General features: G+C 37.3%; 1 protein-coding gene and 1 non-coding gene across 2 annotated transcripts; one reads left to right on the plus strand and one right to left on the minus strand.

Moving 5' to 3' along the window:
• Positions 1-10,089: 10,089 nt before the first annotated feature.
• LOC148581484 (uncharacterized) lies at positions 10,090-11,595 on the minus strand. The gene has a single exon (XM_088502241.1). The coding sequence runs from the start codon at positions 11,593-11,595 to the stop codon at positions 10,090-10,092; it is 1,506 nt and encodes a 501-aa protein (XP_088358367.1).
• Positions 11,596-12,233: 638 nt separating this feature from the next.
• On the plus strand, positions 12,234-12,342 carry LOC148581485 (small nucleolar RNA R71). The gene has a single exon (XR_015894706.1). It is a non-coding gene; the product is annotated as a small nucleolar RNA R71 (small nucleolar RNA).
• The last annotated feature ends 9,217 nt before the right edge of the window (positions 12,343-21,559 follow it).

The raw sequence follows: 21,559 nt of genomic DNA on the forward strand, positions 1-21,559 counted from the left end.
GTTGGAACCGACCTCCTATGCGAATGTCAGTTGCGGGGGAAGGCCAACCTTACTGATGGGGCCTTCTTAAGGTGTTTGGGTCTGGGCCTGGACATTGGGTTAGGGTATGAACAATTATATAATAATATTTTTAACAAAAGTAATTAGTTAATAAATTTTGAATATAACAATCTAATTATTTGTCAAGTAATATAAAATAATTTTTTAAGAGTAAAGTATCGTTTTTGTCCCTAACATTTCAATCGTCCTATTTAAGTTCCTAACGTTTTAAAACTGACTCAATGTTGTCCTGCCGTTAGGGATCCGTTAACAGAATTGATAGCGGGATAAAATTGAGACATTTTTGAAACGATAGGGACTTAAATATGACGAAAACGTTGGGGACAAAAATAATACATAGAAATAAATTTTAATTTTATCCTTTAATAATATCAATTTTTTACTATACATAGTATTCAATTATTTTTTAATCACATCTAAGTAAATTATACTTAATCATATTACTTTCATTTTAAATAAATTAATTTTTTTTATAATTTTACTCTTAAAGATTTTTAGTTATCATGAAATGTTTGTAGAATGACTAGTATATAAACTTGCAGAAAAGAAAAAAATAATATATATATATATATATATATATATATATATATAAAATATAAATTATACCTTTTGTCTTTAATGTATCAAAATTCTTTAAAATTATAAAAAAATAATTTAAAATAAAAGTAATGTGATTAAATGTAATTTATTTAGATGTAATTATAAAATAATTGAATACTATATACAGTAAAAAATTAATATTATTGAAAGATAAAATTAAATTAAAATTTATTTTTGTATATCGTTTTTGTCCCTAACGTTTTCGTCCTATTTAAGTCCCTAACGTTTCAAAATCGTCTCAATTTTGTTCCGCCGTCAATTCTGTTAATGGATCCCTAACGGCATGACAACATTAAGTCAATTTTGAAACGTTAGGGACTTAAATAGGACGATTGAAATGTTAGGGACAACTTTGGGACTTACCCCAAACGTTGAGGACAAAAACAATACTTTTGGGGGATTGTTTTACATGAAAACGACAACGTTTAAAATTTTTACAAACAAAATAAATATCACTACCGGGTCTGGGTTCTTTATTATTTAGTAATCCAAGTCCATCTAATATGTTTCTTGGGTTGGTAAATAAATGGCCCATCAGCTTCCAGCCATTAGAGCCATACATTCTGACCTCAGTTTTCTATTAGCTTCAACCATGAAGCACAAAGCCAGTCTGTCATTTTCATAATTTTACTATATAACTAAGGACATTTTAGACTTTTTATTCATCACTATATGATAAGGATTTGACTGCTAATCAGATTGTACTTGCTATATTGCTGTACCAAAAAAGTGATTGGTACATGTGAAAGTTTTCCCATACTTTATCCTCTAAAGTAAAATTCAAACTTTAGAGGATTCAAATTCGAACTATATAATATAGGAAGCTTTTCACCTGTTCCAGTGTACTTTTTGGAATATGACTATTCTATTATTTGTAACCAACCAAATTTAATATAAAAAAAATACAAATGGTCTAGATTTAAGAAAAGAAAATTTTGTGGACATTTACAAAGAAATTGTTTGGTAGGCATGCAACCCTTACATCCTTTAGACAGTTTAATTGATTTGAAAATGGCTCTTTTATCCAAATTAGCTTCAAGTTAGTTTGAGTAGATATATTTAAAACTGCATCATTGGGCGAGTTAGATTTTGTAAAATTTTTATTCTTTTATAAAAAATGAGCTTACATATTTGCAATAGAAAATAATACTTTACTAGGTAAGTGTTATTAATTTGTTTTATTGAAAAAAATGATATATTAACTGGAATTGTCACTAAATATATTTTTAATTTAATTAATTGAATGTAAAATAAGTTAAAAATATATATTTTTTAAATGACTAGAATAATAAATAGGACAATTTTAATACTAATATAAACTAAATTTAATTGCTCAAGTAAGCACTACTATAATAATATTAATAAAAATTTGTACAAGAATAATATTACTTATATTTTAATTTTATCAACTAAACTCATTTTAAAGTATAAGTATTAAATTTAATGTGCTAGATTTTTAAGGATAAAATAGAATTTCATAACAAATTAATTTTATCTATATTCATTAATTAAAGAAATAAATTTATTAAAATCTTTTTCAAAAAATTAATTAATGATAAATCTTAGGAAAAAAGTTAATCTCATCATTCTTGTTAACTAAATTATGATATAGGATAATAGTATAGATAGTTTCATGAGCAAAACTTATTAAGAATAACTTAGAAATTGACAATAGATAAATAATAAGGATTGATAGAAAAAATAAATAATAAATTTTGTGCATCATTAACATTATTGGTAAAAAATATTTATTAAAAAAATAAAATATTAAGTCATTAATTAACAGTGAAAGATATATGGAGGCTTAATTTGGTAAAAGGGTTTACGATTTTGGTCTCTAAGGTAGAGGCTGAAAATTTATTTTATCTTCGACCTGTTTTTCGCTACAAAATGGTCCCAAACGTTTAACTTAGTTTTAAAATCATCATTTTTTACCAAAATTTTAATTTTTATTACCAAATTACTCCTATATATATATATATATATATATATATATATATATATATATATATATATAAAAGAAAAACGGGTTAAAGGTTGGGGAACAGGAAAAGAGTTAATCACGCTGGGGAGGTGGGTTTTTAATGGAAGAAAAGGGGAAAGGGAAGGTAGGGAAGAAAAGGGGAAGGGAATCCACCACCGCTGTTCTTCACCACCGAGCTGCTCTTCGTCGTTCGGTCGCTGGATCTCGTCGTTGCTCCTCGTCGTTCGGTCCCGCCGTTGCTGCTCGACGTCGATGCCAGCAGATCCGTTCGATTCCATTTTTAAAAAGTGTAGCATTTATATTTGCTAAATTAAATTAAAAATTATTTTTAATAAACACGAACAAAAACAATTACGTTTGGTAAAATTGTTTTTAAAATTTAAAAATACTATAAAAGACATAAATTTAAACGATAAATTCGAAAATTAGTTAATATATGAGGTTATATTAAACTTTTAAATTTTGAAAAACAAAAGCTAAGTTTAAAAAGCTCCACCTTAGTTGCTTTCAAAAGTATTTCGATCTTTTAAAAGTTATAAACATAAGCACATACTCTTTTTTTATTTACCAAACACAAAATGAAGAGTTTGTACTTTTAAAAAGTATAAACACCTCTTCAAAAAACTTTACTAAACCAAACCGTAGTCAAATTTAAAAAAAAAAAAACTAGAATTATAGACTCACAAATTTTGTAAAGCCATAATGAATTAATTTTTTTGTATATAAGAAACCATTTTAATAAATAAATTTAAAATTAATATTAAATATATTTTCATTAATTTTATTAACTAATTGCTTACACGTGTAAGTTAATGATAATTACTTATGCTGCTTATAATTGATTAGATGAAAAATTTTAGAATCATAATTGTCTTAAATTAATATTATTTTGTTTGACTCTTTTCTCCTATTTTATTTTATGATAAAATTTTGTTTAATATTTTAAAAAATAATGATAATTCTTATCAAAAAATAAATGAGCACATATAAACTTTTTTGTTGTGATTTTTTAGAATTTATTTAGAATAATCATCTTTTAATTTAGATTTTAACAAGTATTATTGTTAATATTTTTTTTCATACCCCATGATAATTAAGAAAAGTAAACGAAGCGAAAAGATCTTAATATTAGTAAATTAAAGATGGACGAAGAAAATATTAAATGAAAAAAATATATCAACTTTATTATTAAGATGTATGTGTAATATTTTTTACTTATATTATGTGTTAGTTTTTCAAGGTAACAATATTTAATTTTACCTTTAATATATTATAAATAAGGAGATAAACAAAAGCAAAGAAATAGAAAATTTAAAAATAATGAAAAAAAAAAGAAAAAAATCATTTTTAATTATAGAGATCTATTTAATATTTATCACCATTTTTTTTCTATTTCTCTTTGTTTTTATTGTTTAAAATAATATAGTAAAATATAAATTTCAATAATATATTATAAAAATATTTTTAAATCGATATATTTATACTATATTTAAATACTATTATATAAGAAAGAAGTCATTATATGCAAGGTAAGTATAATTGTCTTTTTAGTTCATCTATACCTATTAAAGAAAAATAATATTAATATTAAATATATTGAATAACCTAAAAAAAATTAATGTTATACATTTAAGTATTTTTTTTAACCAAGTATAACTAAATTAGTTTAACATAACAAAAATCAGTTATAGTTAGTATTATTCCAAATCTTATTATTTAACTTGTTAGACTTGGTTCATAAAAAAATTTGAATGTGTACCATTACTAAAAAAATATTCTATTTGGATTAGAATTTTTTTTTTTGTGAAAAAACACTTTTTAAAATAATAAAGTATTTTTATTAAATTTTAAACATATTTGATACATTTGAAAGAAAAATTTTTACTAAAAAATATTATTTGATTTTTCTAAAAACCAATAATACTTTGATTTTTTAAAAAATAAAAGTAAAATAAGTTTTAATTATTTTATTTACTAGGCATATCATTTATCATAATTAATACTTACAATTTATACCTTTAAAGTAGAAAATAAATTACTCAAATTGAATAATTTTATTTGGACAATGAAGAAGTAAATTGTAGTAACATAATGTTATCATATTTGCAAATATTAAATTTAAGTCTTTATAAATTTAATAATTTGTCATGTATCGTGTATGAAATAAGATTAAAATTTATTATTTTAATTTTTTTCAATTAAAATCAATGTGTCAATTATATAAATTATAATTTCTCAAATTAAGAAATAATATATAAAATAGATGCATAATTATTTAATCAATATACAATAACATGGTATATATAATTTTTGGAATATAAAAAAGTATTGTTTCTTTTAATAAATTTGTTATTTTTATACGTTTAGCTCAAATTAATGCAAGTAATTTTACTTTTAAGCATCTTATAAACAAAATCCTTTTTTTTTTATATGAGATTTCACAAACAATATAACTCATAATAAATAAAGAAATAAAATTTCTGCACATGACTTCCCTATACAGGAGTGCAAGTTTTTTTAAGGTTCAAGCTAATATGTTATCTTTTTGTCTTTTTAGTTTTTACTTGATTGAAGGACTATTTTCGTCTTTTTATGAATAACTATAAAACAAAAAATCAACCTGCAACTTAATACATGAAATATTAAAGTTCCAATAAAATAAGTGGGACACCTGAAAACTTTTCTATAATATATATATATATATATAATATAACAATGCTAATTCTAAAATATTTTATTTCACAGTGCATAATACAGTTGTTGTCTTGTTGAGATATGCTTGAAAATTTTCTAATACCATTATTTTCTGTGTTGCACATTTAAAAGTATAATTATGCTAGGTAACGAATTATCCGGCCACTATATATTCTTTTATCTTCTCTGTAAAATAAATGAATAATGTGTTACATATACGTGCATAAGTATTGACCAATGCGGATCTGGTGTTTAACTATTTATTTTTCCCAAAGGTTCCACCGGCGGATTTAGAGGGCAAGTGGGGTTATGGCTCCAGAAAATTTTGAAATTTTTATATATTATATGATGATGTATTTAATTTTAAAATTGAGTTATTAATTTAGTGATTAATTAAAAAAATTTATTTTATGATTTGAGTTTAAATTCTAATTATTATATTTTGAATATTAATAGTGTATTAAATTTTTTTAGACTAACTATTTTTTAATCAATAAATCTGTTTTAATTGTTCTTTTTATTCTTTACTTTTTTATTAATCATTTGTTTTGATAAATTCTTTTTTATTGTTCCTTTTAATTTATAATTTTTTTAATTTTTAAATTTATTATCATATAAAAAACACTTTAATTTTTATAACAAATTCTAATTAAATAATAAAAAGTATATATTTCTAAAAATTAAATTATTTATTTTTTATGATATTGAAATAATAATATATTAAACAAATTATATATTAGTATGAATATTTTACATATTTGGTTCACTAATTTATTTTAAATTCATATATAAAAAATATTAGAATAACTTATCTATATTATTTATGTTACATTCTGTTGCGGCCCAGCCCAACTGGCCTTATGGCCGACCTGGCCAACGTGCTGCCTCATTGGATCCGGGCGACCAGTTTACGGAGTACCACACAACCGGATCTTGACCCAGGTACCTCTCCTCCAGGGAGCCAGCTCACTTGGCAACAGCTGGCAAAGGAAAACTTCGCGGAAAGTGGGTCTGTCTTTGAGGGGCCCACCTCTGACACGGTATATATGGCGAGGGACCTACCCCTCCCCCAAGGTACGTCACCATATCCTACTCTCTGCTACCTGCATACTTCCTGACTTGGGCGTCGGAGTGTCATTGTAGATGGCTCCCCCCCAATCTACACGAAGAGCTCGAGAGGTCGTTCGCTCGCACATCACTTCCATCAGGCCCATATTCAAGCTTATCCCCACCAATTCCCAGGGATCTATCCCGACCTGTCCATAACCCCGAGGTATCGAACATTGACGCTGTCTATGGGGATTCGCTGACATGGACTTTATTCTGGGTACTGTGGCGGTGGACGACGGAGGCAACCCACGCGAGGAGGAAGGCAGGGTCAAAAACTTGTTGCGGTATTTTACAACCACACTTACTAGCCGGCAAGTGCACCGGGTCGTACCAAGTAATACCTTACGTGAGTAAGGGTCGATCCCACGAGGATTGATGGATTAAGCAACAATAGCGTTTGATAGGATTAGTTAGACAGACAGAAAATAGTGTTGAGATGCAATATAAAAGACATTAAACAATATCAAAAATATTGAAGAAAGGCAAGTAATTAAGATGGGAATAATATATGGAGAAGATAGTTAAGGTTTCAGAGTTATCTATTTTTCCGGATTAACTTTTCTTACTAACTAATTTAATTATGCAGGATTTAATTTATGGCAAACTGTATGTGACTAGACCCTAATTCCTTAGACCTTCCTAGTCTCCCCTAAAATTCATTAACTGTCAATTCCTTGGTCAATTAATTCCAATTAGAGGGTGATAATCAATTTCTAGTTTATATGCCACAAAAAATCTAATTATCCAAGAGGTAAAAGAATTATATGTCACGTTTCCTATTAAATTCAGATAATTAAAATTTAGGAGAAATAGTTTTCAAGCTGTTGTTCAGGTAAAGAGGTTTTCCAAGTTTTACAAGAACTCAAATAGAAAGAGGGTCATACTTCCGTTCCACCCAAATTCATAAAATAAAGAGCGAAAATAATTCTTAAATATAAATCCATACATAAATTAAAATAGTAAAAGCAATAAAATCAATCCATAGAAATAGACAGAGCTCCTAACCTTAACAGTGGAGGTTTAGTTGCTCATGAAAAAGAGAAAATAAGGATTCAGGTCCAAATGTACAGAGTTTCCATCTGATGGCATCAGATTCCTTTTTATAACTAATCCTAATAAATTTAAAATCTAATATTTAAAATTAAACTTAAAATAGTATCTCTTTCTAATTTAAGATTTGAATTTAAATTCGAATTAATTAACAAGTCTTCAGCTGATGGGTGGGACCACTTGATTTGTCCATTCTGCAGCTTCTAATCTGTGATTTCTGGGCTGGAAACTGGGTCAAAACAGCCCAGAAATCGCCCCCAGCGTTTTTCTACTTTTTCTGCACGTGGCGCATGTGACGCGTCCGTGTCGTCCACGCGTTCGCGTCATTTGTGTAGATTCCAGTCCACGCGTTCGCGTTAGGCACGCGATCGCGTCATTGCGATTTCCTCTATTCCGCGCGGTCGCGTGAGCCATGCGTCCGCGTCGGTATTCGCTGGTCATCTCCTTGGCTTCTTCTCTTTCTCTGCAGAAACTTCATCAAATTCCGCCAAATGCTACCTAAAATAAACAGTATTGTACAAAACTCAAAATAGCATCCATAGTGGCTAAAATATAATTAATTTTTAATTAAATTCAACAATTTAGATGCAAATTTACTAGGAAAAGATAGACAAGATGCTCACGCATCACAACACCAAACTTAAACTGTTGCTTGTCCTCAAGCAACCAAAACTAATATAAGCTTAGCATGTGAATTTGCATGAGAATAAGAGTTCGATTAAGCCCATGTCTTCTCTTATAGTTGGGTTTACAACTGCAATCCTGAACAGTTTTGGCATCTCACTTTATCCTTTGAAGTTCAGAATGATTGGCATCCATAGGAACTCAGAATTCAGATAGTGTTATTGACTCTCCTAGTTCAGTATGTTGATTCTTGAACACAGCTACTTTATGAGTCTTGGCTGTGACCCTAAGCATTTTATTTTCCAGTATTACCACCGGATACATAAATGCCACAGACACATAACTGGGTGAACCTTTTCAGATTATGACTCATCTTTGCTAGAGTCCCCAGTTAGAGGTGCTCAGAGTTCTTAAGCACACTCTTTTTGCTTTGGATCACGACTTTAACCGTTCAGTCTCAAGCTTTTCACTTGACACCTTCACGCCACAAGCACATGGTTAGGGACAGCTTAATTTAGCCGCTTAGGCCAGGATTTTATTTCTTAGGACCCTCCTATCCATTAATGCTCAAAGTCTTGGATCCTTTTTTTTCCCTTTGCCTTTTAGTTTAAAGGGTTATTGGCTTTTTCTACTTGCTTTTTTTTCTTTTGTTTTTTTTTTTTCGCAAGCTTTGTGTTTTTCACTGCTTTTTCTTGCTTCAAGAATCAATTTTATGATTTTTCAGATTATCAATAACATTTTTCTTTTTCATCATTCTTTCAAGAGCTAACAATTTTAACATTCATAAACTTCACTATCAAAAATTATGCACTATTCATGTCATGCATTCAGAATCACAGAAAACACCACCACATTTAAGTAAATAAGACTATTCTTCAATATAGACCCACTTTCTCATGCAATATATCACTCCTGTATTTTTGATTTGAAATTAGGCTCAGTGAGTAATACATGAGACATTTTTTTTTCAGAATTAAAGCAATAGTAAAACTAAACTAGTCCTAGGATTCTAACTAATAAAGGATCATGCAACAAATAAAGAAAAATAACAAGAAACTGGAACATAATATAGAAAAGAGGGAAGGAATAAAAATGAAAGGAACTCAACCACCTTAATTATCCTAGCGGTCATTTTATTCTTCAGGTTGTGTTCCTCCGTGAAGACGATTCGCCTCCCTTTTGTACTAGAAAACCTATAAGCGCAGCGTCAACACCAAACTTAAAGGTTTGCTTGTCCTCAAGCAAATAAGAACTGAAAATAGAGGAGACAAATATTAAAATGAAAAAAAAATAAAAGGATAAGAAAATAAGAGAGAACTAGGATTGGGAGAGAGAGAGAGAAAGAAAACTGGGCGGCGCAAGCGACGCGTTCGCGTGCAGCACGCGATCGCGTACGACGCGCATTCTTCATAATGACGCGATAGCGTCAGGCACGCGTTCGCGTGGATGGCCATATATGCTACTGACGCGAACGCATCAGTCATGCGTCCGCGTGACCAAATTTGTGCTTTTAGCACACTTCTTGCCCCAAGCTGGCACAAATCTCTGCCCAAACGCTCTTTTACGTCGAATTTGCAGGTCACCCGTGAATGACGAAAATTACAAACGACGCGAACGCGTGAGATACGCGATCGCGTGGGATCGTTTGTGCGAAAGGCTCCATTCTGGCGCCACTCCCGCGCAACTCTCTGTAACTTTTTATTTTTTTTTCTTGCACCCCTAGATGACGCGTTCGCGTCAGCGACGCTGGCTCGTCGGGTGCTTTTTTTTTTTTCATAAATATAGCTTGAGGTGTTCGGTTCCTGGAAGAACATAGCTGCATGATCAGAAAATTAGTAAGAACTCAAAAAAATAAAATAAAATAACTAAGAAAACTACTACTACGAAAAATAGCTAAGGATACGAAATTATCGGGTTGCCTCCCGACAAGCGCTTCTTTATCATCACTAGCTTGACGATCATCTCCTCTAAGGAGGAGGATAATAGGGGCTCAGCTCTTCACCCCTTACTTTGAACTTCTTTCCTGTGTCTCCATAACGTAGCTCAATATGCTCCAGAGAGAGGATTCTGATTACTGTATAAACCCATGCTGGATTGCTGGTCAACACCACCTTCATTCCTGGGGAGAAACCTTCAGTGGGGATCTTTTTGTTTCTCCATCCTCTGGGTATTTTTTTCTTTTTGGGGACCTCCTCCTTGGTGAATGATGCAGTTTCAACACCAAACTTAGGTTTGATGTCAGGCGGAATTTTATCGGTTGTCGCCACAGGAGGTTTGAGTTGCAAATTCTGCTGTGCATCATCAGGGGGTTCTTGAAGGTTTGGATCAATAAGCTCAGCCTGCATGCACCTCTCTTCTTCACCTGTTGAATGTACATCTTTGAAGACATGAAAGACCAGTTGCTCATTATGCACTCTAAGCACTAATTCACCCACTTCTACATCAATTAGAGCTCTTCCAATGGCTAGAAATGGTCTTCCTAGAATTATAGAGGCATTCTCATCCTCCCCTGTGTCAAGAATCACAAAGTCTGCTGGGAGGAAGAACTTTCCCACTTTAACCAAGATGTTTTCCACTAATCCATATGCAGGCTTCATAGATTTGTCTGCCATCTGTAATGCTATCTTTGTGGGTTGTGCCTCTTGAATTTGCAGCTTCTTCATCACAGATAAAGGCATTAGATTTATGCTTGCCCCTAGATCACATAGGGCTTTCTCAAAGGTTGTGCTCCCAATGGTGCATGGAATTTGAAAGCTCCCTGGATCTGCCATCTTCCTTGGCAAGTTATTCTGAATGACAGCACTACATTCCTTAGTCAGGACTACTGTCTCATCTCCCTTTAAACGCTTTTTCTTTGACAACAGCTCCTTCATGAACTTGACATAGATAGGTATTTGCTCCAAAACCTCAGCAAAAGGAATATTGATTTGTAACTTTCTGAATATTTCCAAGAACTTTGAAAACTGCTTGTCCTTGGTCTCCTTTTGAAGTTTCTGAGGATACGGCATCTTAGGCTTGTACTCAGGAGCCTTTGGCAGTGTAGGATAAGTGTCAAGAGAGTCTGGGAATGGGTTGTCTGCACGCTTTGGAGGGGCATGCTCTACTTCTTCCTTCTTCTCATCTGGAGCTTCCTTTTCAACTAGCTCTTCATTGGCCTTGGTTTCAGAGCCAGCTACTTTACCACTTCTCAATTGAATAGCCTTGCAATCTTCTCCTGGGTTCACCACTGTATCCTCTTGAAATGTACTTGCAGACTTCTCAAGTATTTGCTTGCTCAGTTGGCCCACTAGCACTTCTAAGTTTCTAATAGAGGCTCTGGTTTCCTGTATAACTTGTGCTTCCGTACTTGCCACTTGTTCACTTATTACGGTGATAGCCTTGCATTCCTCTCTTGGATTTGGAATTGTGTTACCAGGAAGGCTATTAGTGGTCCTCTGATCAATTTCATTAACCTTTGTGGCTAATTGACCCATTTGAATCTTCATGTTCTTGATGGATGCTCTAGTTTCCTGTTTAAAACCTGTCAATATTGCTTCCAAATCATTGTTCTGCTGGAAACCGCCCTGAGAGCTATTGTTGAAGTTCTGAGGTCTCTGAGGTTGGTCCCTCCACCCAAAGTTTGGGTGATTTCTCCATCCCTGGTTGTATGTCTTAGAATATGGATCATTGTTGGGATTTCTAGGACCACTCCCCATGTAATTCACCTGTTCAGAAGAGGGTTGAGCATAATCATAATTATCATTTTGCATAAAGTTACCTGCCATGTCATAGGAGACTTCCTGTGGTGGATTTTGGGTGTTGATAGCTGAGACTTGCATGCCACCCATCTGTTGAGTAAGTAGATTTATTTGCTGAGACATCAGCTTGTTCTGAGCAAGAAGAGCATTAACAGCTTCTACTTCCAACACACCTCTCTTTTGAGAGGTCTCAGAGTTCACAGGATTTCTGTTAGATGAGTAGAGATATTGGTTGCTTGCAACTAATTCAATCAGCTCAATAGTCTCCTCTGGTGTCTTCTTCTTGTGCAATGAACCGCCTGCAGAGGTATCTAAGCTCATCTTTGACATCTCTCCTAAGCCTTCATAAAAGATATCCAGTTGGGTCCACTTGGAGAACATGTTAGGAGGGCATTGCCTAGTCAGTAGCTTGTATCTCTCCCAAGCTTCATAAAGAGTTTCACCCTCCTTCTGTCTGAAAGTCTGAACCTCCAACCTGAGCTTATTCAGCTTCTTTGGTGGGAAAAATTTAGTGAGAAATTCAGTAACGACCTTTTCCCAAGTATTCAGACTCTCCTTTGGTTGGGAATCTAGCCATTGCTTTGCTTTATCCCTCAGAGCAAACGGAAAAAGCATGAGTCTGTACACCTCTGGATTCACTCCATTTGTCTTCACAGTATTACATATCTGCAGAAAATCAGATATGAACTGATTTGGATCTTCATGAGGAAGTCCATGATACTGGCAATTCTGTTGCACCAAGGTGACCAATTGTGGCTTCAACTCAAAGTTGTTTGCATTTATAGGAGGTACCACAATACTTTTTCCATAAAGATCCGCAGTAGGGACAGAATAAGAGCCAAGCACTCTCCTCTGTTGATCATCCCCATTCAGATTTACCACATTGGCATTAGCATTATTATTTGCCATAGTGGATTCTGCAGCCTTGCAAAGTCTTGCTTGTTGTAAACGTCGCCTGAAAGTTCTTTCAGGTTTAGGATCAAAGTCTAAGAGATGTCCTTTGTCTCTGTTCCTACGCATAAACAACCAGAAGACAAGAAAAGATGGGACTCTCTACGTCCGAGTGTAGAGAAGTTCCTGTGAGGTAACCTGTGTAAAATAATAAAATAAAAAATACTAAATAAATAAATAACAAAAATTCCAAAATTTAAAAGGAAAAATAAAAAGAAAAATTTAAAATAAAATTAACTGAGTGACACCAAACATAAATTCAGAAATTGAGAAAATAAATCAAAATATATAATTTTAATTTTAATTTTAATTTAATTTAATTTTATTTTATTTTATTTTATTTTTCTTTTTTTAATTAATAAAAATAAAAAAAAAGAATGAAAAACGAAACAGGGGAGGGGGGATATAAACGTAAAGGAAAAGAAAAAAAAATTTAACGTAAAAGAAAAGAAAAAAAAATTAACTTAAAAAAAACGCAAAATAAAAATTAATAATAAAATAAATAAAAAAATTATCTAATCTAAGCAATCAAACAACGAATAGTTGTTAATCACAGCCAATCCCCGACAACGGCGCCAAAAACTTGATGCGGTATTTTACAACCACACTTACTAGCCGGCAAGTGCACCGGGTCGTACCAAGTAATACCTTACGTGAGTAAGGGTCGATCCCACGAGAATTGATGGATTAAGCAACAATAGCGTTTGATAGGATTAGTTAGACAGACAGAAAATAGTGTTGAGATGCAATATAAAAGACATTAAACAATATCAAAAATATTGAAGAAAGGCAAGTAATTAAGATGAGAATAATATATGGAGAAGATAGTTAAGGTTTCAGAGTTATCTATTTTTCCGGATTAACTTTTCTTACTAACTAATTTAATTATGCAGGATTTAATTTATGACAAACTGTATGTGACTAGACCCTAATTCCTTAGACCTTCCTAGTCTCCCTAAAATTCATTAACTGCCAATTCCTTGGTCAATTAATTCCAATTAGAGGGTGATAATCAATTTCTAGTTTATATGCCACAAAAACTCTAATTATCCAAGAGGTAAAAGGATTATATGTCACGTATCCTATTAAATTCAGATAATTAAAATTTAGGAGAAATAGTTTTCAAGCTGTTGTTCAGGTAAAGAGGTTTTCCAAGTTTTACAAGAACTCAAATAGAAAGAGGGTCATACTTCCGTTCCACCCAAATTCATAAAATAAAGAGCGAAAACAATTCTTAAATATAAATCCATACATAAATTAAAATAGTAAAAGCAATAAAATCAATCCATAGAAATAGACAGAGCTCCTAACCTTAACAGTGGAGGTTTAGTTGCTCATGGAAAAGAGAAAATAAGGATTCAGGTCCAAATGTACAGAGTTCCCATCTGATGGCATCAGATTCCTTTTTATAACTAATCCTAATAAATTTAAAATCTAATATTTAAAATTAAACTTAAAATAATATCTCTTTCTAATTTAAGATTTGAATTTAAATTCGAATTAATTAACAAGTCTTCAGCTGATGGGTGGGACCACTTGATTTGTCCATTCTGCAGCTTCTAATATGTGATTTCTGGGCTAGAAACTGGGTCAAAACAGCCCAGAAATCGCCCCCATCGTTTTTCTACTTTTTCTGCACATGGCGCATGTGACGCGTCCGTGTCGTCCACGCGTTCGCGTCATTTGTGTAGATTCCAGTCCACGCGTTCGCGTTAGGCACGCGATCGCGTCATTGCAATTTCCTCTATTCCGCGCGGTCGCGTGAGCCATGCGTCTGCATCGGTATTCGCTGGTCATCTCCTTGGCTTCTTCTCTTTCTCTGTAGAAACTTCATCAAATTCCGCCAAATGCTACCTAAAATAAACAGTATTGTACAAAACTCAAAATAGCATCCATAGTGGCTAAAATATAATTAATTCTTAATTAAATTCAACAATTTAGATGCAAATTCACTAGGAAAAGATAGACAAGATGCTCACGCATCAGTGGCCACTGGGGCTCCCACTCGTGAGCGTACCAGATCCCCCCGCGGCAACCCGAGAGACGACCCTTTGGAGGAACAGGTAGTGATAGCGCCAGAATAATACAAGAACTGCGCCACAAGGTGCAAAACCTAGAGCGAGAGGTGGCTAGTAGGGAGCGTTATCAGCCGACTCCTAGTCAAGAGCGCTCCCGATCTCCTCAAAGGGGAGAAAGAAGTCTCCGACGAAGTCACTCCAGGCACACTCCGAGCCCCCGGACAGAGTCAGAAAGCCAGGAAAGTAGGGAAGTGCCCCGGAGACGACGAGATCCTGTGATTTACTCCCGATCGTCGACAAGAGATACCGTAGAACGAGAAGACAGCAGGGAGCGAAGGAGGAGAAGCCGACCACATCAAGAAAACAACAGGGAAAGGTCAAGGAGAAGCCGACCACACAGAGAGAACAGCAGGGAAAGACCGAGGAGAACTCGACGACTGGTGGTCATGGGGCGACCCCTTTCCACCACTCAATCCTCGGAGTCCGACTACCGGAGCACTTTGACAAGTCGACAGATATGAGGTATGATGGGACTCAAGATCCCCAGGAGCATCTAACGGCCTTTGAAGCCAGGATGAACCTGGAAGGGGTAGGCAATGAAGTAAGGTGTCGCGCTTTTCCCGTAACTTTAGCAGGACCGGCGATTCGTTGGTTCAATGCCCTCCCTTAGGGCTCCATAACTGCCTTTGCCGACATCACTCGTGCCTTCTTGGCTCAGTTCACCACGCGTATCGCTAAAGCAAAACACCCGATCAATCTGCTAGGAGTAACACAAAGAACCGGCAAGTCGACTCGGAATTACCTGGACAGATTCAACAACGAGTGTTTGGAGATTGACGGCCTAGCCAATTCAGTGGCCAGCCTGTGTCTGACCAACGGGTTATTGAACGAGGATTTCAGGAAACACCTTACCACCAAGCTCGTTTGGACAATGCAGGAAATTCAGAACATAGCCAGGGAGTACATCAATGATGAAGAAGTAAGCCAGGTCGTGGCAGCCAATAAACGGCAGCCTGCCTACTCCAATACTCGCCCATCCGGCGGCGGGGAAAGGTTGAAAGAGCACTCCAAAGACGGAGGATCAGCTAAAACCTTCAAGCCGTTTTCCCGGGTAGGAAAGTTTACCAACTATACCCCACTATCAGCTCCAATTATCGAAGTCTATCAGCAGATCACCGACAAGGGCATCTTGTCGAAGCCCCAACAACTCAAGGATAGGACGGGAGGAAACAAAAACCTCTATTGAGATTACCAAAAGGGCTATGGCCATAAGACCTAAGACTGCTTCGACCTCAAAGATGCCCTGGAGCAAGCCATCCGGGAAGGAAAGTTGGCTAATTTCTCCCATCTTATAAGGGAACCGAGGAGGCGGGACCATGACCGATCAAACAAGGACAAAAGCCACGCCGTAAGACAAAGACGGGAGCCCGAGGAGGATAATGAGCGTGGCCTCACTGTGGTAAATGTGGTGATCGGAAGAGACGTCCCCCCTAGATCGAAATCAGCTAGCAAGAAGGACGCCAAGGTCTTAGCTATGTCCTCTGGCTCCACGCCGCCCTCCCGGAGGGTACCCTCGATATCATTCGGCCCCGAAGATCAATGGTTTGACGAGGTCGCAGAGAACCCTCCGATGGTGATCACGGCCAGGCTGGGCACCGATCTAGTAAAACGGATCCTGGTGGACACGGGAACTAATTCCAACATCATGTTCCGCAATATATTTAATACTTTGGGCCTACGGAACACCGACTTGAGGGGCCACCAACACGGCGTGGTAGGCCTAGGCGATAACTTCATCAAGCCTGACAGAGTAGTTTCCCTCCCGGTTTCCATTGGCGGAGGTCGGGGGAAGAGGTCACTAATGGCGGAGTTTGTTGTCTTAAGGGACTCCACGGCCTACAACCTCATCTTGGGGAGGAAGACCATCAACGAGTTTGGGGCGGTAATTTGCACCAAACTACTGCTAATGAAATTTGTTGCTGATGATGGATCAGTGGGGACCATCAGAGGAGATCTGGAGACGGCGATCGCATGTGACAACGCCAGCCTCTCCCTAAGGAAGAAGTCTAGAGAAGCATCCGGTGTCTTCCTTGCCGACCTGGATGCCAGAGTTGATGACAAACCCAGGCCGGAACCGGAGGGGGACCTTGAAAAGTTCAGGGTCGGCGAATCGGATGAGAAGTTTACCTTTGTAAACAGAAACCTACCCCATGACTTGAAAGAACCCCTGATGGAGATTATCAGAGCTAACAGTGACTTGTTTGCCTGGACTCCGGCCGACATGCCGGGTATAGACCCCCAGTTCATGTCGCACCAGCTAGCCGTGAGACCAGAGGCAAAGCCAGTGGCCCAAAGAAGGAGAAAAATGTCCCAAGAAAGGTCAGAAGAGGTGGCCAAGCAAACGGCCAGCCTACTAGAAGCGGGCTTCATTCGGGAACTCGACTACTCGACTTGGCTGTCGAATATGGTTTTGGTGAAAAAGCCCAGTGGGAAATGGAGAATGTGCATGGATTATTCTGACCTTAACAAAGTATGTCCCAAGGATTCCTTCCCCCTTCCCAACATCGATGCTCTTGTTGACGCGGCGGCGGGTTACCGGTATCTGAGTTTCATGGATGCCTATTCTGGGTACAATCAGATACCGATGCACCGGCCAGATGAAGAGAAAACGGCGTTCATAACGCCAGGAGGGACATACTGCTACAAGGTGATGCCGTTCGGACTAAAGAAAGCAGGGGCTACATACCAACGGCTGATGAACAAGGTCTTCAAAGACCTCATCGGCAAGACGGTGGAGGTATACATAGACGACATCTTGGTCAAGACTGCCAAAGCCGAGGACCTCATCGGCGACCTGGAAAACGTCTTCACCTCTCTTCGACGACACGATATGAGGCTCAATCCGCTGAAGTGTGTGATGGGAAGCAGAAGCTGGTGAATTAAAAATTTATTAAAATGATTACGTTGCAAGTATAGTTCTTAACTCACCGAAAATCTGTCTATCAATTTAGAAATATGTCACAGAGAGTTTAAATTAAAATTACTGGGAGTTTTAAGTCCCAGGTCGTCTCCCAACGAGTTGCAGAAAAGTGTGCTGTTTTATTAATCAGATGTTCCAAGAAGTTGAGCTAAGTAAATTAGAATTTAAATTGAGAAATTTTAAATAATATAAATAAAAGCCTTGACTGGGAATTGATTAGTTAGAATCTCTATCATTGATGGAGTGATTTTTAAGATTGATTTATAATTAACGGTTACTCTGTTTGGTTATCCTTTACTAGGTAAGGGAAAGTCAAACAAGTTGGACTGCCAAATCTATTCACGAGTTACAACCCACTTAGTTCAAAGGGATTGGCGTTGGTGACAAGATAGCAATCCAACATTTAACCCAACTATAAAATTCTCTTTCAATCCTTCTAACTCAAGAATTCCTTTTAATCAACTCCCTATCAAGTAATGAAACTACTCACACATTGTAAATAAAGAATCCATGGCACATAAAAGGGAATTAAAGGAAGACATGATTATTGGAATTGAAATTGAATTAAAGAGAAATAATCCTTGCATTGATTAATCATAAAAGTATCTGAATGACAAAATTGAACATAACAAAGAACATGGAAGAATAAAACCAAGTTAAGAGAACAAACTAGAATGATGAAGTCTTGATGAGGAAATAAATCTTCTCACTGTTCCAATGCTAAGACCAATTGAAAATTAAAATCCTAAAAACTAGAGAGAAAAACCTAAGAGAGTGAAAAACTAGATCTAAAACTACTGAATGAATGTGTGTGTTGTTTCTGCATATTCTCTGACTCTAGTCTGCTGTTCCGGACCAAAAACTGGGCCGAAATAAGGTCTAAAATCGCCCCCATCGAATTCTGCAGATTATGCAGATCGCACATGTCACGCGATCGCGTCGTCCATGCGGACGCGTCGCTTGCGCTTTTTCCTCTCCACGCGTTCGCGTCGTCCACGCTACCGCATCGCTTGCGCTTTCCAATCCGCGCGGCCGCGCAAGCCATGCGGCCGCGTCACTGCGATTTGTGCTCCTTCGCGTGGTCGTGTGAGCCATGCGACCGCGTCACTTCTCACTGGTTATCTCCTCAAATTCTTGTGTTCCTTCCATTTTTGCTAGCTTCCTCTCCAATCTCCATCTCATTCATGCCCTATAAGGCCTGAAACACTTGACACACAGATCACGGCATCGAATGGAACAAAGGAGAATTAAGAGTAAATAATTAAAGTCTCTAGGAAGCAATTTTTAAACATGTACTGAATTTAGGAAGGAAATCAAAATGCATGCTAAATTGATGAATAAGTGGGCAAGGATCATGACAAAACCACACAATTAAACACAATATAAACCATAAAATAGTGGTTTATCAGTGTGCCTTCGCCGTCAAAGCCAGAAAATTCTTGGGATTCATGATAACCCAAAGAGAAGTGGAGGCCAACCCGAAAAAGTGTGAAGAAATCCTACAAATGAAAAGCCCGGAAAGTGTGAAAGACGTCCAGAGGTTGGCGGGCAGACTCACCGCGCTATCCCGCTTCCTCGGTGCGTCGGCGGCCAAAGCTCTGCCCTTCTTTAACTTGATGAAGAAGGGGATCGCATTCGAGTGGATCCCGGCATGTGAGGAGGCTTTCAAACACTTCAAAGAGATAATCTCGGCACCACCTGTCCTCGCGAGGCCTAAGAATGGGGAAGTGCTGTACTTGTACTTGGTGGTAACCGATGAGGCATTGGCAGCAGTCTTAGTGCGAGAAGAGGGGAAGACCCAGCAACCAATATATTTTGTGAGTAAAGCACTACAAGGAGTAGAGCTAAGGTATAGCAAGCTGGAGAAGGTGGCATATGCGCTCCTAACCTCGTCGCGCAGGTTGCAGCAGTACTTTCAAGGACACCAAGTAATCGTCAGGACGGATCAGGCAATCCGACAAGTACTCCAGAAACCCGATCTGGCGGGTAGAATGATGACTTGGGCTGTCGAACTATCCCAATACGACTTGTAGTATGAACCCAGGTACGTGATCAAAGCTCAAGCCATGGCTGACTTCCTGGTAGAGGTCACAGGGGACCCTTCCAGGACTCCGAACACATGTTGGAGGCTCCACGTGGACGGAGCATCCAACCAAACGTTCAGAGGAGCATGAATCATCTTAGAAAATCCAACTGAAGTTGTATACAAGCAGTCAGTCAAGTTCGAATTCCCGGTGTCGAACAATCAAGCAGAATACGAGGCCCTGCTAGGCGGCCTAGCTCTGCAAGGGAGGTCGGAGCTACGAGGCTGGAAATATGTAGTGACTCACAGGTCGTGACGTCGCAGATCAATGGGGCCTACCAAGCCAGAGATTCATTATTGTAGAAATACCTGAAGAAAGTCAGAGAGTTGAGGAAGTCACGGTCCAACACGTCCCGAGAGAGAGGAACACACGGGCAGATCTCCTATCAAAACTGGCGAGCACAAAACCAGGGATAGGGAACCGATCTCTCATCCAAGGTTTGATAAAGGAACTGGCAGTAGCTTTGCATCTAACTCAGGCAGAACCCTCTTGGATGAGCCCAATCGTTGATTTCTCGGAAAGGGCCAAACTCTCCACCGACGAGAAAGTGGAAAGGACAATAAGGCGAGAAGTGGCAAAGTATGCAATCATACAGGACCAATTATTTAAGAAGGGGCTTAGCCAACCCCTGTTGAAGCACCTACGTCCCGACCAAACAGACTACATGCTCAGAGAAGTCCATGAAAGATGTTGCGGTCATCACATCAGAGGGAAGGCCCTAGCCAAAAAGCTCGTCAGAGCAGGTTATTACTGGCCCTCTATGATGGAAGATTCTAAGGAATTCGTTAGAAGGTGCAAAAAATGCCAAGAGAATGTCAATTTCCACAAGTCACCAGTGACCGAAGTGAGTCTAATAACAGCTTCCCAACCTTTCTCGCAGTGGGGAATCGATTTGTTGGGACCCTTCCCAATGGGGCCGGGGTAGGGCAAATACCTAATATTGGCCATCGATTATTACACCAAGTGGATAGAGGCCGAGCCGCTGGCTAGCATATCCTTGGCAAACTGCCGGAAGTTCATGTGGAGACAGGTAATAGCCAGGTTTGGAATCCCGGAAGTCGTCATCTCGGATAATGGAACCCAGTTTGCTGACAAGAGATTCGGGGAATTCCTCGCTGGTCTGGGAATACAGCAAAAGTTCTCGTCAGTTGAGCACCCCCAGACTAACAGACAAGTCGAAGTGGCGAACAAGGTTATCTTGCAGAGCCTCAAGAAGCGACTTGACCAGAAAAAGGGAACATGGGCAGACAAGCTAGCATCGGTCCTCTAGTCTTATTGCACGACCCAGTAGTCGTCTACTGAGGAGACCCCTTCCGACTCACATATGGGGTAGACGCAATAATACCCGTAGAGATCGGCAAACCGAGCCCGCGGCTACTCCTGGGCAGAGTCGAAGAAGCCGTGGAAAAAGACTTGGTGGATGAAGCCACGGAGATGGCCTACTTGTCGAAGACGGCATTGAAGCAGAGGATGGCCCTGCGCTACAACGCCAAAGTACTCAAGAGAGAGTTCGAGCAGAACGACCTGGTCCTACGACGTAACGACGTCGGGTTACCGACGCCTGGGCAAGGAAAGCTGGCGGCGAATTGGGAAGGCCCGTATCGGGTGAAGGAGGTGCTCGGCAACGGCGCCTACAGATTGGAATAGCTTGATGGCAAAGAAATACC

This window comes from Arachis ipaensis, chromosome B10 (genome assembly GCF_059453495.1).
Source record: "Arachis ipaensis isolate K30076 ecotype BB chromosome B10, ASM5945349v1, whole genome shotgun sequence".
NCBI classification, from domain to species: Eukaryota; Viridiplantae; Streptophyta; class Magnoliopsida; order Fabales; family Fabaceae; genus Arachis; species Arachis ipaensis.

Coding starts and splice junctions, on each gene's coding strand:
- LOC148581484 (XM_088502241.1), bottom strand. CDS start 11,595: ATGGGTCAATTAGCCACAAAGGTTAATGAAATTGATCAGAGGACCACT.